General features: G+C 38.7%; 1 protein-coding gene across 1 annotated transcript in view; it reads right to left on the bottom strand.

The window, feature by feature from the left end:
- Positions 1-18,949, bottom strand: part of LOC122745527 (prolylcarboxypeptidase) — a 91,629-nt gene that overhangs the window by 45,532 nt on the left and 27,148 nt on the right. The window contains exon 2 of the mRNA XM_043990861.1: positions 4,523-4,663. Within this exon, the coding sequence (XP_043846796.1) occupies positions 4,523-4,663 (141 nt within the window). The remainder of the gene's footprint in view (positions 1-4,522; positions 4,664-18,949) is intronic.

An 18,949-nucleotide genomic window follows, 5' to 3' on the forward strand; every position in this document is an offset into this window, starting at 1 on the left:
AATAAAAGAGAAAAGGCAAATATAATTTATTCTTTAATATGCTTATGGGCCTTAATGAAATGTAAGAGCCCCACCTTCTTTACTGAAAAAACTATTAGAGTAGTTCAACCCATCTGGATGAGTTTAACCCAGTATCTACAAATACATTCTATTATTACTTCACTTATCCCTTACCCTCTTTGCCATCTACCTAATTATAAACATTTACCTACTAAAGTCTTCTTCCTTAGCTTAGTTCATTACCCTCACCTTTTCTCCCCAACCCACTGCACCCCATTCTCACCCAATCATCCATTTACCCTATTAGGTGTATATGTGTATGTATATATGTATGTGTATATATGTGTATGTCTGTCTATCTATCTATAGATAGATAGATAGATAGATAGATAGATAGATAGATAGATAGATAGATAGATGGATGGATGGATATGAATTAAGAACTGAAAGTAAACTCGGAAATCAACTAGTCCAACATTTTGGGGAAGAAAGTGAGGGCCAAAGGGGGGAAATGACTTGTCCATTGTCATAGAGAAAGTAAATAGTAGAGACAGGATGTGTACATATAGTTATAAATATGCACATACAAGTATAGACATGTGCATATAAGCACATATGTGCATTTTTTCGATGGGGTATATAATACTCTCATATACTAATGCTTTTTCTGATTAGAGTGAAGGAGGAAAGGGGATATAAGTCTACATCAATAACTCAGGATGAGGGCAAGTTCTTTTTTTTTTTCAAAATAAATTAATAGAAACTATAAAACAAGACAACCTTTGTTAAGATGTAGTCAGCTCTTTCCTGCCTTTTCCCATTCCCTCCTGAAAGTAAACCTTTATAAACATAAGTTCAAACCTTTATATTCACTGTACATAACAAAATCAGAGACCAATGTTTCCTTCATTCCAAATACAGAAACAGGGTCAAAAAGGTTAGGAGTGATTGGCCATGTGAAAACAGTTGGCCCTACACAGGAATACCAGCGCTTCAATATGCCCCTGATGAATTAGATATACAGTCAATTCCCAATTATTCATACTAATTGTAAGGCTTAGAAAGTTCAAAAAACATAATGTAATTAGCTTTTATAATGTGTTTTTGTACTTAACATTTGAATATGTGTGTACAGAATTCTGGGATTTTGGTCTAAAACAATCATGATGCCTTAGACTGAAGAGATTTGACTGAGAAGCTGGGAAAGCATCCAATTTCCCCATCCAGGCCCCATGCAGAGAATAAATAAATAAATTGTATTCCCTTTCATGGCTGCCTCCTCCATTGCCTCATCATGGCACAGAGATGACCCTGAGTTCTAGAATGTTATTATAGCACAGTGCAAACTCTGGCAGATTCTACCAAGTGAGAAAGGCATCAAATAGGAGCTTGGCAAAAGATTGTCATCTTTTGGATCTGAGGATCAGATTGACTAAAATTCCATGAAGCCTATCACCAGAAGCTTAGCCATTAGGTGATAATTTTATTTGGGGGCAAGAATCAGATCAATTCACAAGAAGCACCTTCTAAAGTAGAGAGGAATTATAATCTATATTGGTAAAAGGAATACCCATACTTATAATATATCACAGATCCTTGAAGCATGTATTTGCCTGATCTAACAACTTCCTGGGAATAAAAGAGGTAGTTAGATTTGGGAAATATAAGTTTCTCTGTATTCAAAGAAGAAGTAATTGAGACACTAAAAATGTGATCCAAAGTATGGCATGATTCACATTAGTAGCCTCAGAAAAGTAGTTGTAGTTCTTTAAAATGATGGTTGTTAAGCTAAATGAATCATTCATTGGTAAAATTTCAGGAGTCATGTGATGGAGGGGGAGGGGATGCCAGCATTGTGTTAGAAAAGATTTGGGGACAGGACACCACAAAATAAATAAATAAGTCCAGTCTGAGAACGTATACTATCCCTGCTTTTTATAGCACTTTCACCACCCCCTAACCAACAAAATTCTCTGAAAGATTAAAGTTGTGTTTTTTTTCACATGGAAATAATGTATGTTCTTCTTACCTAATAAAGAACAAATGCTTGTAGAAGTACTTTGAAAACTACAAAGTGGGGGCAGCTAGGTGGCACAGTGGATAGAGCACCAGCCCTGTATTCAGGAGGACCAAGAGTTCAGATCCGGCCTCAGACACTTGACACTTACTAGCTGTGTGACCCTGAACAAGTCACTTAACCCTCATTCCCCAGCCAAAAAAAAACTACAAAGCACTTTACAAATCACAACTGCTCCCCTGACAGTGGTAAAGGGTTGCTGTATTGTCAGGGTGAAGCAAGGTAAGGCAGAGCACCCCTTTACAATGAAGAGTCATTTGTCAGATGGATGCTTTAAAGCCAGGACTGGCTGTATTGTCAAGTACAATCAATAAACCTGAAAAATTTTACCAGCTATAAACCAAAATATCATGATACGTTCTCAATGTCAAAAGTCTGGTCTATATGTTTGTGTGTGTATATGCACAGATACACACATACATGCATACATATATGGGGCAGCTAGGTAATGCAATAGATAGAATGCTGGGCCTGGAGTCAAGGAAGGCTCATCTTCCTCAGACGTTTACTAGTTGTATGACCCTGGGCAAGTCATTTAACCCTGTTTGTCTCAGTTTCCTCATCTATAAAATGAGATGGAGAAGGAAATGGCAAACTACTCCAATATCTTAGCAAGAAAACCTTAAGTGGAGTCACAAAGGGTCAGATTTAGAACCAGAATGGATCTTAGTCTTCATCTAATCCAACCAGCTAAGGAAACTGAGGCCCAGAGAAAACAAGTGACTTATCCAAGATTACACAGATAGGAAGCTATAGGGGTGAATTTTAAGCCCAGATCCTCTGACTCTAAGTCTAACCACTAGGTCAAGATGTTTCATGGAAGTAGAAAATCACATAAGTGGGTTCCTAGAGAAGACCAATCAGGTCTGAGAAGGTGCATAAAGGAGCTAAAGAGAATTTCTAGGAGTAGAAAAAAATAATTTAATTTTTTTTTATCAAGTGATCTAATAAATTGAATAGCTTTTCAACAAGCATAAACCCTCACATTTGAACAGAATATCATAGTTTACAAAAGTTTGCATGGCTTATCTCACTTGACCTGCACAATTACACTGTGAGGTAAGGAGAAGAGTATTACGCCCAAAGATGAATAAGTTTAGGCTCAAAGTGGCTGGGTGATTTACCCAAGACAATAGAGTTGAAAAGTAAATGAAAAGGTACTGATCAAGTAGGGATTTTTAAATTTGATTAATTTTAGTATAATTCCTTAAATTCTTTTTTGTTGTTGTTTTTTGTTTGGTTGGTTTTTGGTGTTTTTTTTTTAGTAAGGCAATTGAGGTTAAGTGACTTGCCCAAGGTCACACAGCTAGTAAGTGTTAAGTGTCTGAGGCCGGATTTGAACTCAGGTACTCCTGGCCAGTGCTCTATCCACTGCACCATCTGGCTGCCCCTTTAAATTCTTATAATAAAAACAAGAAACAAAATTCAAATTTCTGGCTTCAGTACAATTACAATATGATTAGATTCACATCTTCCTATAGAGAATACAAAGTTCTAGTTTTTCTAAATGCTTCTGTGGGAGAAAAGAAATCAGGACCTTTCCCCAACAGTGGCAGCATCAAGGCTGTGATCAGGTCACAGCTGAAGCTCCTATCCTGCCCATGCCAGCCTGGGCCTGGGTTTGTAGCTGCCTCTTTTGCTCTGCTCCTTTTCTGAGTGTAGATGACCGAGTAGTGCCTCTGAGGTGGGCAAATTCTAGCTTTACAGGCATGTTTGTGAGTGATCTAGAAGTCTCAGTTCCCTCAGAGTAGACTGGTATAGTTGTAGACTGGTCAGTTCCTTCTAGCTCAAAATTATATGATCTTGTAAATGTCATTTAATAACTGCAGAATGTCTTCGACTTATACAACTATTCCTATCTTGGAGGTGATTATAAACAGGAGTGGGAGCTCCAAGGACAACCCTGGCTCACCAGAAGAAATATACATTAGCTTCTATTTGCTAAGGGAAAAGGGGCCTGACTTGCTGGAGGACAAAGGGGAGGCAGGGGGTGAAGGTGGAGGTCAGAATCACTCCTTTTCAAGGACCACTGAGTCAGAAGTGGCCAGTAAAAGGATTGATTCATCATTTCAAAGCACCAAACTACTTTAGCACTGTCATACCTATCACAGAAATTGCTGTGGGTGCTCTAACCCATGCTCTATAGGACAGCCTCTAAATGCCCCATCCCCACACATGCTCCATAGAGTATAACACCCCCAATATATGTAAAATGAGAGATTCAGATTAGGAGATCTCTAAGTACACTTCTAGTTCTAAAACTAGAATCCAACAAAAGTAAGCGGATAGCTTGTTGTTTTGAATTTGTTACTATTAAGAACATGAAGAAAATTATAAAACAGAACATCTCAAACTAAAATAGAATCTGCACATTCCTGCCTTTTCCCAGTCCTACTGGAAAGGCAAATTTTATAAACATGATACGTTTCATAAGCTTATGCATACCGTATTTTTGCAAAACCAGGTAATGTCCCCTTCATTTCCAGTGTAGAAAAGTATTGGGCCATTATCATTCTTCCAGTGTTGATCTGCTATTAGGTACCGTTGTTTAAATGTCAAACGAACATCAAATCCAAAGTGATCAACCTGTAACCAAAATAAATAATATTTTTCAAAAGTAGATTAGAGTCAAGTGTAGTTAAAGTAATGAAATGGCATCTTTCATAAAATTAAGACCTAAAGAAAAAGACATTCATACAACAGCAACAACTACATATTTTTTCTTAATTTTCCAAAATCAGATTTTTAGACGTTCTTTCAACTTTAGTTATCCCATCAAGATATCAAATTCAACACATTCAAAACTTAAATCACCATCTTCTATCCTATTCTATCTCTTCTCCAAATGTCTCTATTTCATTAAGGTCTCAGTGCTTTGAATTAGACTTTGCACACATAATGGTCATTTGTATAGCATATACATAGTAAAGATCTCTCTCTCTCTCTCTCTCTCTCTCTCTCTCTCACACACACACACACACACACACACACACACACACACACACTACTCATTCATTGTCCATGACTATACAAAAATGTAACATGACATGAACTGAAAATGCAAGGTTGAGTTAAAAAGACTTAAAAAGTCTATTTTCTAAGTGACTTTACCAGAACAGTAAACATCAAGAAATAGAGAGAAAACCTTTTATCCTTGCCAAACACCAAATTCGCCTAAATTTCTCATTACCAAAGATATGCACCTGAAACTACTGAGACCAGTTAATGGATTGTTTCCATTTTCCAAGTGCTAGAAAAGAACCAGGGCTGAGTAGGGAGATGCTGCCCTCTGCTGGCAGATTGACTCAAACCTATACCTTTAGTTCTTCAAATAAGATAACTATAATAAACATTTATAAACCTTTTCTTGATTTTGAAAGATAATTTGGTTTCACTCAAATCAGAAACCTACCTAACTTAAATAAACTGATATAAAAAATTAGGTGATACAAAAACAGCATCAAAAGAATAAAATACAGTTCAGTTCCAATAGAGTTCTTCCCAAATAATGCTAAAAATTTTCAAATGTTATTCTTAATGCTACAAAAATTAATCATTAAGAATGGTTTGGTGAAAAGAAATTAAAAGATAAAATTCAATAAACATGAAATATCAAAATAACACAATTCAAGTTGTATTCTGATGTCTCATTAGTACACAGAATTAAACCTGAGTTCTTGAAGGTAATGCGAAACTACCTAAACTGTGGCATTTCCTTCCATGTTGAAACACCTTGGAATATGGGCCTTGTGATCTTCTGAAATCCAGCCCAGCTAACTTTGGAAAAGTTCATCAACAAGATGACTACATCTTGGTAATTACCATTTCAGCCAAAGCAACTTCACAAAGTACCTACAATATGGAAGGCTTGCAATCTGCAATGTGGAATGAAGGGAGTTTTATCTACATCAAACAAACCACAAATCCTTTAAGTACTAAAGTCAAAATATCAATTTTCACTATAAAACTGCTAGAGAATTAATTTCACAGTATATGTCACTGCACTGATATGCAAAGTGTTCCCTAGGCTTTGGGGGACAGTCACTATTCCTGTAGCCCTTAAGAAGATAGTGATGAAAACTATCATGGTACTGAGGGTGCCATCTCTAACTTGAGTGAACTGACACACCTACACATTATCTGAAGACTTCTATCTAGGCAAGGATCTAGTAAATTAGTTAATCCCATTTTCCATTACTTTACTCCAGTCCTTCACCAAGTCTTATTCCCTAACCTTCTATAAATCAAAAATGAAATTCTAAATACCTCACCTAGTTGTAAGATCACATCATTATTTTTTTTCTTCTTTTTTTTTTATTTTAGTGAGGCAATTGGGGTTAAGTGACTTACCCAGGGTCACACAGCTAGTAAGTGTTAAGTGCCTGAGGCTGGATTTGAACTCAGGTACTCCTGACTCCAGGGCCGGTGCTCTATCCACTGTGCCACCTAGCTGCCCCCCACATCATTATTTTTAACTGGGTGTGTGATTTCATCTCTTATTGAAAAACTCCTCTATGAGTATACTTTCTCTGAAGCCCTCAGTTTTGAGTTGTATGGTGGGGGGAGGCACTTAGAGGTTAAGTGACTTGCCCGGATTTACACAGCCAGTATGTGACAGAGGCAGGACTTTTACCCAGGACTTTCTGGCTCTTTGGCTAATCTCTCTATCTATACTGTTTCTCATATAATTCTCAAATAATTCTTATTTCTAAAAAAGAAATCTCTGGATATTTATTGAGTGTCAACTCTATAATGAGTTTTATGATAGACCTTCAGAAGAATATATATATATATGTGGTCTCAACCTGAGTTGGTTTTTTTTGTTTTGCTTTGGTTTGGGTTTTTTGGTGAGGCAGTTGGGGTTAAGTGACTTGCCCAGAGTCACACAGCTAGTAAGTGTCAAGTGTCTGAGGACGGATTTGAACTCAGGTCCTCCTGAACCCAAGGCCAGTGCTTTATCCACTGCGCCACCTAGCTGCCCCTCAACCTGAGTTTTTAACCAGAAGACACAATCACCTGAAAAGGCAACTACATAAGGTGCCAAATTAATTCAATAATAAAACAAGCAATTGGTTCATTTAAAATATACATATACAATTTTGTTGAATAACACAAAATATATGGAACAGATGCGGTGATGTGCCTTGGATGATAGTATAATTAAGTGGACTCAGAACTGGTTCAATAGCCAGAACCAAGGACTAGTAATTAATGGCTCAATGACAACATGGAAGGTTTGCAATTGGGTGCCCCAGGGATCTGTCCTTGGTCCTATGCTGTTTACCATTTTTAACAGTGACTCAGATAAAGGCATAGATGGCATTCTTACTGAATTTGCACAAGAAACAAAATTGAGAGGGATGGCTAACACACAATGACGAAGTCGGGATTCAAAAAGATATTAAATAAAAATATGTATTACATTTTTAAAAAGAATTAAAAGGCTAAAAAATAGCCAAATTGAAGAATATGAAATTTAATATAAACATAAGATATTAGATGTGAGGCCAAAAAATTGCATTCACAAGTGTAAGATGGCTAAGGAAGCAGCTTACATGAAGATCTGGTTTTAGCGAACTGAAAGTTCATAAGAGTCAACCGTGCAACAAGATAACCAAAAAAAAAAAAAAAACCTAATGGGATCTGCAGCTTCATTGGGAATCAGCAGTCAGAAATACACACATGATAGTACAGGGCTATAGTCTGCCCTGGTTAGACCACATCTGGGGCACCGCACTTACTACTGAACACTACATTTTAAGAAGGACATGATATGCTGGAGACTGTCCAGAAGAATGGCAACCAAAAAATGTGACAGGCCTCAGCATCATACAACATGGGGACTGACTGAAGAACTGGGAATGGGATGAGTAGCCTCTATGAGAGAAGATTCAGGGGTGACATGACAGCTATCTTCAAGTGTACAAAGAGCTATCATGTGGAAGAAAGATCAGACTTACTCTGGTCCCAGAGGGCAGAACTAGGAACAATGGGTGGAAATTGCAAAGAGGCCAATTTTGGCTTGGCTTGACCTAAGGAAAAACTTGCTAATGATTAGAGTATCCAAAGATGAAAGAGACCCACCTGGGGAATAGCGAACTTCCCCTCGTTAGAGCCCTTCAAGCAAAGGCTGCATAACCATTTAGTGGATAACTGGTTTGTGTGGTGTTAGATGGTTCCGTAGGTCCCTCTGAATTCTTAAACATACAATTTGTGTCTAACTGGGGTCAACACATACAACTTCTTTGTGCTGTCTGTGATTGTCGTTAATATGATTAGGCCAGGGATCATGGGTTGCTAGATGCAGAGCTGGAAGAGACACGGGAGGCCATCTCGTCCAACCTCTTCACTTTACAGATAAGATCCCCTTATTCTGGGGCTCTCTGGTGAAGTGTTTCTTTTCTGTTCCCACATGGAAATATCTGGGCTTCCATTTCCTTATCTATAAAATGCAGCAGTCGGACAATATGGCCTCCCAGGTTTCTTCCCATTCTACATCTGTAACCCCATGATTACATAGTATATAATTATATAAACAGCCCCCCCAAAAAAAAAGTTTGATAAAAGCTAAATTTGATATACTCTTTTCCAACAAACACTATTCTTCAAGTGCCAATTAGGTTTTGATTATCTTTCCTGCCAAACAGAAGCTGACTTAAAGGGCCATAAGGGCTATCTTGTGAAAACAAAAATCAGACTTGTTTTAAAAGGCAAAAATAGGACTCCTGTGGCTTAGAACTTACAGAATTACAGAGGCCTTGGTATCAATACAAATAAAAACTTCTTAATAATCGCAACTCTCCAAAACTAAGAACAGGCTCCCTCACAATAGATGATGAGCTCCCCATTGTTAGAGGTCTTCAAAAGAAACCTGGGGGGCAGCTAGGGGGCGCAGTGGACAGAGCACTGGCCCTGGATTCAGGAGGACCTGAGTTCAAATCCAGCCTCAGACACTTTACACACTTACTAGCTGTGTGACCCTGGGCAAGTCACTTAACCCCAACTGCCTCACCAAAAAAAGGGAACCTGGATCACTTACTAGGGAGATATTATTGAGGGGAATCAAGTTTCAGATGGGGGTGAAATTAAATTACCTCTGAGGTCCTTTCCTCTTAAGATTTTCTGGAGACTTTCTTGTTATCCAAATAAATTTGAAGATAAAATTCTATGCTTTTATCTTCTAAGTGGGCATTCAGTAAATATTATTGTAATTTTAATATAAATATGAAATTTTTAATGGTTGCACTGTTCCAAAAATAAGAAAATCCTATGTCTATGATTTTCTGGTTACAAAGTGGACAATTCCCCAAACCAGGAAGTAGCAAGTGGAGCCAGATAGCCCCTAAGTATTACAATGGATGAAGACAGGCATCATAGTCTAACTATACAGTCACTTCCAAAAAGGGAAAAAATGTTTTTCACCAGAGATCCTAATAGTAGAAAATATCTGAGTTATAATTAAAAGCTGAAGCTTAGAAAATTAAATTAGAAAAATAATGCCCTACATACGCTAAGACCAAAACAATTCTGGGGTACTATGTCACACCCATTAGATTGGCTAATAGAACAGAAGGAACAATGACAAATATTGGAGGGGACGAGGGGAAAATGAGACATTAATACACTGCTGGTGGAGTTGTGAACTGATTTAACTATTCTGTAGAGCAACAGGAACTATGCCCAAAGGGCTATAAAATCATGCATACTCTATGACCTAGCAATACCACTACTAGGTTTGTAAAGAAAAATAGATAAAAAAGGAAAAAGACCTATGTGTACAAAAATATTTATTGCAGCCTGTTTCTGGTGAGAAAGAACTGGAAACTGAGGGGATGCCCATCAATTGAGGAATGGCTGGACAAATTGTGGTATGTGGTTAAGACGGAATACTATTGTGCTATAAAAAAATTATTAGCAGGATGCTCTCAGAAAAAACTGGAAAGACTTACATGAGCTGATGCAAAGTGAAATGTTCTGTGTACAAAGTAATGGCAATATTGTAAGAAAATCAGCTGTGAATGACTTTGCTATTCTCAGCAATACAATGATCCAAGACAACTCTGAAGAAATTATGATGAAAAATGATGTCCATCCCCAGAGAAAGAACTGTTGGTGTTTGAATACAGATTGAAGCATTTTTTAGCTTTATTTTTCTTGTGGGTTTTTTCTCTGTTTTCTTTCACAGCATGACTAATATGGAAATGGTTTGCATGACTACACATGTATAACCTATGTTGAATTGCCTTCTCACAGAGGAGGGGGGAGGGAGGAAGGGAGAAAATTTGGAATTCAGTTTTTTAAATTGATGTTAAAAATTGTTTTTACATATAATTGGGGGACAATAAAATACTAAATAAAAAATACATGAACAGAGGGGGGAGAAGGGAAATTCCCTACATCAATAAAATCAGAGTTAATTCCTCTTGCTCCCTCCAAAAAAAATCTTTTGGAAGCATCATTTTGTCAATATCCCCCCAAAAAACACAAAAAACCAGTAGTATAAATCTGTGATAATCCTGTCCTTATATGTAATAACAAGAATCCACAAATAACAATTTCCAATGACCTCAAGAAGCTTTGAACCAGTAAATTTCAAGAGGAATAAGCCCTCAAGCCAATAACTGTGGACCTGACATATATACCACCCGTGAGAAAATTAAAAGCAAAGCAAAAATGTTTAAAGCCACAAGGGGGTGCTATTGTACAACCAACTCTTCAGCTACCTCGAAAATAAATGTGTTAAAGCTCATTGATTGGAGAGAGGGTGTGTAGGGGGGAGGGTTTAGATTGGGGGTGGGGACTTGAGTAGGGAGGGAGCTTTAGAAATACTTTATTTTTATTGTTTTAAGCCAAAATGTTTTTTTAAATGATGTATAGTCACATAATTCAAAAATGGTTCAATTAACCTAACTGAAGGGAGACTTCAATAATTAAATAGGTTTATATCAAGATATAATTACATACCAAGCTGGAAAGTGTTCCAGTATGCTGTTCAGCTTGGCTAAGTAAGAAGCTCCTCATCAGCTTACCTGTAGAGTGATTAATTTTTCAGTCACAGTAACTTCTGAACATCATTTCCTAAGTTACAGAAGGGTTGCAGTATGTTGCATAATGTTTCATAATATCCTTTATACTTTAGTATAAAGTACTTTGGTATATTTTAGAAACTGTATTATACAATGTGTGTAGACTGTGATACAAGTTTGCATACAGATGTATTTAGGTATAATGTTTTTAAATATTATTTACATTTCAACATTTTTCATTTATACTACTATATAATAATACATAAAGGAACAGTGATCTTGTTCATATGGATAATTCCTCCACCAAAACAGTTGATAGCCCTTCTTGACTGAGTCTGCAAATGTGTCTATGTGGGAAGAATTCTTTATCCCACCGTCAACCTAGTGATCAGCAGAGCTGATCTATAGGCAACAAATACACATTAAGTCACTAGGTCTACACTCAAAGACTTGCCAGTTTGGTAGAACCTGCCAAAATCTGCATTCTGCTACACAACATTTACGAATTCAGGTTCACTTCCACAAGGAGATAAGCTGTAGCAGGAAGACTTTTATTTTGGAGGCAGTCAAGGTAAAGTGATTTCTCCGGGGTCATAGCTAGTAAGTGTCTGAGGCTGATTTTGAACTCAGGTCCTCTTCACTCCAAGGCTAGTGCTCTATCCACCACTCCACCTAGCTTCCCCAAAGGAGGACTTTCATGAAAGGTTTTAGAATTACAAACTAAAGGGGGCAGCTAGTTGGCACAGTGGATAAAGCACCAGCCCTGTATTCAGGAGGACCTGAGTTCAGATCCGACCTCAGACACTTGACACATGCTAACTATGTGACCCTGGGCAAGTCACTTAACCCCCATAGCCCCGCCAAAAATAAAATAAAATAAAATAACAAACTAAATATGTGCAAACCAGAGTCCAACCAAACTGGCCTTTTACCATTTCTCATACGTGGCCCTCCATCTGCCATCTCTGTGCCTTTGCCCTGGTCATTCTCCATGCCTGGAATACATTCCCTTTTCACTTCTACCTCTTAAGAATGCCAAGCTTCTGGGGGCAGCTAGGTGGCATAGTGGATAAAGCACCGGCCTTGGATTCAGAAGTACCCGAGTTCAAATCTGGCCTCAGACACTTGACACTTACTAGCTGTATGACCCTGGGTAAGTCACTTAACCCCCATTGCCCTACCAAAAAAAAAAACTGATTTTTTTAGGGGCAGCTAGATGGCACAGTGAATAGAGCACCAGCCCTGGAGTCAGGAGTACCTGAGTTCAAATCCAGCCTCAGACACTTAACACTTACTAGCTGTGTGACCCTAGGCAAGTCACTTAACCCCAATTGCCTCACTTAAAAAAAAAAAAGAATGCCAAGCTTCCTTAGTTTAAATGTCACTTACTATATGAAACCTTTGTTGATCCTCCCAGCTGCTAGTGCCTCCCCCTTAATATTTCACATGCTGTCTCCCCTCACTCAATGGTAAGCTCCTCTAGGGTAGGAACTATTTCATTTTATCATTGTATTCCTAGGACCTAACACAGGTGCTTAGTAAATGCCTGCTGGTGTGTGTGTGTGTGTGTGTGTGTGTGTGCACGCACACGCACGTGTAAGAATGGGTGTTTATACAACCTATGTTTGAATAAAAATCTAATAAATTTCTTAAAACAACTGGAACGATTGGAATGACGCCACCCGCTAGAGACTTACTGTAGCAAAGCTCTGCCATGAGGAGAAGGCGTCTAAGGGCAAGACATCCAGATCTTTGGTGTCAGGAAGTGACATTTGCTTGTGGGAGGAAGAAGGGGCAAGGCTGGCGCTCTCACTCTCTTTCATCAGGACTCTCATGGAGAGTGGAGCAGAACTGTAGCTCCCTGAGATAGAGAGATGAATCTAGGTCTTTCTCTCTCTCTTTACCAAATTCTTATTCTCCTCAATAAATGTTTAAAAGTCTAAACTCGGGGCAGCTAGGTGGCACAGTGGATAAAACACCAGCCCTAGATTCAGGAGGACCTAAGTTCAAATCCAGCCTCAGACCCTTGACACTTACTAGCTGTGTGACCCTGGGCAAGTCACTTAACCCCAATTGTCTCACCAAAAACAAAAAACAAAAAGTCTAAACTCTTGCCAAAGCTTATAATTTATTAGCAACCACTCATTAGATTTTAGACAGTATAGCTAGAATTTTAGCCCTTTACACAACCTACCATGAATAGATCAGGTTCATAACTATGTTTTAGTCTCATATAGCATAGCATTAAGATGGTACTGAGTGGGGGGCGGCTAGGTGGCGCAGTGGATAAAGCACCAGCCCTGGATTCAGGAGTACCTGAGTTCAAATCCGGTCTCAGACACTTGGCACTTAACTAGCTGTGTGACCCTCGGCAAGTCACTTAACCCCCATTGCCCCCACAAAAAAAAAGAAAAGAAAAAAAGATGGTACTGAGTGGGCAGCTAGGTGGCGCAGTGGATAAAGCACGGGCACTGGATTCAGAGGCCCTGAGTTCAAATCCAGCCTGAGACACTTACTAGCTGTATGACCCTGGGCAAGTCACTTAACCCTCATTGCCCGGCCAAAAAAAAAAAAGGTATTACTGAAATACCTACAATAGTAATGGTGGACATAACAAATTCCTAGAAAAAAGACTTTCACAAATGAATGTTTACCATGTGATTCTGAGTTGGTGGTGAGGTAGATTGGTAGTTAGGGTTTGTTACAGTGATCTGTGTCTATATTTAAATGGTGTTTGGGGAACTAATACAGGTCTAATGAAGTTTGGTGAGCAAAAGAGGATTTCTTTTTTGCCCACTGAATCACATGCCTAAAGGAAATACTAATAAGCAGGTAGAATGAAGAATTGAGAGGTGTCATTGCCAGAACATCTTTTACAAGATTCCTAGGAAACAACAGGACTCAGAGGAATAGACAAGGAAGTGTCAGGAGAAAATTAACTGGAAATAAAGCAAAAAGAAGTACATCAGGAAAGCCTAAAGACGACCAGTTTATGGCATCAGTACGATCGATGTGTGTACGCCTAAAACAGGAGGGGTGTGTGCGGATTCAATTCAATGAACAATGCAGAGGGTAAGAGTAACTACACTGAAGACATAAAGGGGAGAGAGAATGTCTGGAAAAAGCCTCTCTTACCAAGCAAAGTAAGGTAGGACCAATAGGGGATGGGAGTTACAGAGAAGAAAATTTCAGCTCTATACAAGGAAGAACTATATATAACAAATGAGAACTGTCAGACAATACCATGGACTGCCTCCTGAAGGAGTGCATTCCCTGTCACTGGAAGCACTTACGTAGGTGATGACAGTACGTATGAACAAGGTAGAAAAGAATACTCCACAGAGTGGGATGAGTGGTGCATAATTAGGCCTCTGAGGTCCCCTAGGGCTGATTTGATTGAGTCAAGACATGGCTTTTGTTTGCTCTAGGCAAGTTTAAAAATTGATCCTTGCTAAATCTCTCCCATGTCTTACCATCTTCAGGAACTTTGAAGCTTCACTTTATAAATAGCTATGTACCAAAGAAGTAAGAATCTTCTGACATTAAAAATGTGCTATTACAAAAAAGCAATATGAAAACATATCTTTCATTGCACCTCTCTATACATTGAAGCCCTAGTCAGCTACCTACCTTTTCTACCCCTCATCCTCCATCCTAGGGGAAGCTTATCCTTCTTAAAAGGCTACCTCTAAGGGGCAGCTAGGTGGCGCAGTGGATGGAGCACCGGCCCTGGAGTCAGGAGTACCTGAGTTCAGATCTGGCCTCAGACACTTAACACTTACTAGCTGTGTGACCCTGGGCAAGTCACTTAACCCCAATTGCCTCACCAAAAAAAAAAGAAAAAGAAAAAGAAAAAAGGCTACCTCTAGGGGCAGCTAGGTGGTACAGTGGATAAAGCACTGGTCCTGGATTCAGGAGGTCCTGAGTTCAAATCCAGACTCAGACACTTGACACTTACAAGCTGTGTGACCTTGGGCAAGTCACTTAACCCTCACAGCAACTAAGGTTTGTATTCTTACAATAACCAAGAGAGTTCAGTCCCTACCAACCCTCACCATCAACAGAGACAGTAACCAGATACCATTAACCATTAATAACCATTAATATTCCTAGATGACAGGACACCTAGAAACCAGATCATTAAGTAAAGAGATACCCAAAACACAGAGACCTTCTAGCTTTGACAAGTTTAAGCATGTCTTTAGGAGCATGGGAAGAAAAGGGCCAAATGTGTCCTTAGGTTCACCTTGTGACCTGTAAACCCCACAAATACACCTCCTGGGGAAAAGGTACCCGCCTCATGGGTTGGCTTAGGACCCCAGAAAGTCCAAATTAGTATAAGACCTCCCATGAACCTCCCACAAGGAGGAGATTAAGATATGAGGAGATAACCTACTTTTTCTCATTATAAATATAACTATTCTTCTTCACCTTATTCGAGACTCCATGGTGATCTCCCTATGGTCAGCAGTCTTTCAATAAAATTCAGGAAACTGAGTCACTGAGTCTTATAATTCCTGGGGATACCTCATGACCAATTTGATCAATTAAACCCACCCCCTACATCACAGGGACTCCTTTATCCCTCTAGCGCTGGAATTGGTCATGTTCCCCTCTAGAGAAGTCTATGGACCCCTTAGCAGATTAATGTTTTTAATTCATAATATTAAAAAGGAAACCAGTCATAGTGAAATATGGCTATCAAAATCGTTTTCAAAAAACAAGTTCCCAGGGGCAGCTAGGTGGTACAGTGGATAAAGCACTGGCCCTGAATTCAGGAGGTCATGAGTTCAAATCCGACCTCAGACTCTTGATACTTACTAGCTGTGTCACCCAGGGCAAGTCACTTAACCCCAGTCGCCTCACCAAAAACAAACAAACAAAAAGAAAAATACACAAGTTCCCAGACCCCCAGTTAAGGTCTATTCTAACATGCGACACAAACTCCTCTTTTTAGCTTTTAAGACCCTTCACAACCTGGCTACAGCTACAGAGGAACACATTAGCATGCAACCAAACCAGCCAAGTTGCTGTCCCTCACAAAAAATCATTCCTTCTCATCTCCATACCTTTGCACAGATTGTCTTCCTATTCCTACAATGGAATCCCTCCTCATTTGCACCACTTAGACTCTCCAGCTTCCTGCAAGGCTTCAAAGTGCCATCTTCTATACATCTGTCCTTACTTAGCCCAGCCCTACCCTCCAGGTGCTAGTGCCTCTCCTCCCATGCCCTTGTCCTCTATAGTGTGTATTTACTTAAATGTGCACATGTTGTTTCACCCTTTAGAGCTGCTTTATTTTTTCATTGTATCCCTAGCTGCTGGCCCACAGTATGCATTCAATTCATGTTTGTTGATGGATTAATACAAACACTTGAATGAATAAATGAACAATGAGCCTAAAAATACAACCAAGGCCTAGATTATTCTATCACTCAGAGAGATAACATATGACTCCTTCTAATTGTGTTCAAATAAATTATTGGATAAAAATAAAATATATACATGCCATCATAAAGGCTTTTAGTACTCTGAAAAATAAAACCTTTACAGAGTTCTGATACAGTAAATAAGAAAGCAAATGTCTATGGGGAATTCCACAATAAAAAGTACAATTCTGAGTCCATTGTCAAACAGTCTCAGGGGGTTTACTTATAATGTTCAAAACTATACTCGACACCAGAAAAACAGCAACCTCATTGTTTTAAATCTTCATCCTGCCTGAATGAGAAGGTCACTGTGAAAAGATACAGGAAGGGAGGAGGATATCCTCACATGAAACCAAAACGCTAAGCACAATAGCCACAAGGTAAAGAATTAGAGAGCAGCTTCCTGTGATTAGGTTCTGGTTCCTTCACTACAGGGTTACTATCTTTTTGAACAACTGTTGGCTGTTCCTGAAGATAAATGGAGAATTTCTTTTAATGGTTATAGATTGCTCCTTAATCCCCACCAGGATGTCTTAAGGCCAAAGGGAGTGACAGGTGACTCCCTATGTGTGACCCTGGCAAACCAACATGACCTAGACTGAATAGAATTCAATTCAACAAAGACATCCTTAAGGACCCAGGGCTTGTACTGAATCAACTCAATTCTACTTCCTTAAAAATCACATTTTTGACTCTTATTATCTATCTTTATATTAGAAGTTTACCACTGAAAAGTACAAAGCAACCTGAAACCATCGTGGTATCGTTCAAATTATACTCAGAAACTCAGGTGGGGGTGAAAATTAATTCCAAAGTATGGTTTTCCTTAGAGATCTAACCATTGGCTTATTGCCATAACACTTCATTTTTCATCACCAAAAGAAAAATCCTATTAAGACTATGTAAGTATCTTCATGACACTTTCTTATACTGAACTACAGTACTATGGTTCTACAGTCTCTTAAAAATTCCAATATTCTACTAATCATTTTTTAATCACACAATTCTGTCATTATCTCGGAAACAATGATAAATATTTCTTTGATTTATGTTACCTTTTCAATAAAGCACATTGTAAAATAAAAAGAAAAAACACCTCCAAAAATATCACCAAGAGGAGCACAGTGGATAAAGCACCAGCCCTGGATTCAGGAAGTCCTGAGTTCAAATCCAGCCTCAGACACTTAACACTTACTAGCTGTGTGACCCTGGGCAAGTCACTTAACCCCAATTGCCTCACTAAAAAAATAAAATAAAATAAAATAAAAAAAGAATTAATGGCAGCTGAGATTTAAAGAATGCCCTTTTCTAGGGCAAATATCTATCTTTACCTGATAGTTCCAGCCCTGGATCCCAAGATTGCTTGTTGCCGTTTGTGAGATATTCAGGCAGCTTGCTTCTCCAGAATAATTGTAATAGATATTCACTGCTTGGAAAATATTCTGTACCAATATTTTATCTGATGCACTTACTAGCTGTGTGACCCTGGGCAAGTCACTTAACCCTCATTGCCCCGCAAAAAGTGTGTGTGTGTGTGTGTGTGTGTGTGTGTGTGTGTGTGTGTGTGTGTGTGTGTAAGTAATCACCAAAAAAGCTTCAATCCAAAGAGTCATTTCTTCTAAAATCTGTCAGTAACTTTAAGGAGAAATCCTTGAACAAGAGCAGGGCAAGTGTTGCCACACTGCATTCACTTACCTACCTCAGCAGGTATGTACCTGTTATCAAGAGGTTATGCATAAGGCCTTCTGGCAGACCACCCACAAAACCAGAGCTCTTTTTGCTAGGGTTGCAGAGGCAAAAAGGCCAGCCCTCCCACCCTACAAACAATGCTACCACCCCTCTCCCCTGCCCACCCCCTCCAATCACCTAGAAACAAGCTCTTTAAGAATGAGCAGATGTCTTCTAGCCATCTGCTGGTTAACAATTTAGCTCCCTGGAGTTATTTAGTATATTGATTCTTAATCTCAAACTATCCTTGTACAGGGTGGGCAAAAAGTCACAAAGATTTAATAACTCCTTTTTTTTGTTTTCAATTTACAATACCACAGAATCATATACAGTAGATATAGGAAACTAATTCACATTACATGTGAAAAATCAAATCTCATAAATGGAAAAAATAAAGAAAAAATAATTTTCCAAAAGTTATTAAAATATCAAACCCTTTCATGACTTTTGGCCCACCCTGTAGTTGTGAGTGACCTACACCAAGCCCCGCCCCACCCCTTGTCATGTGAATTTTATACAACTCAGCCAGGTTCCAGAATTTTAGTCATTATCAGGACAGAGTTATCTTGTCCCTGTCTCTTAAAAAACTAGTTCCTAGCATGAAACTTCACTGGTCTACACATTCTATTGAGGAGTAGGTAATCATGTCTGAAAAATCTAATTTAGCAGAACTGTGGCATGAGAGATAA

This window comes from Dromiciops gliroides, chromosome 3, assembly GCF_019393635.1.
Source record: "Dromiciops gliroides isolate mDroGli1 chromosome 3, mDroGli1.pri, whole genome shotgun sequence".
Classification (NCBI taxonomy): Eukaryota; Metazoa; Chordata; class Mammalia; order Microbiotheria; family Microbiotheriidae; genus Dromiciops; species Dromiciops gliroides.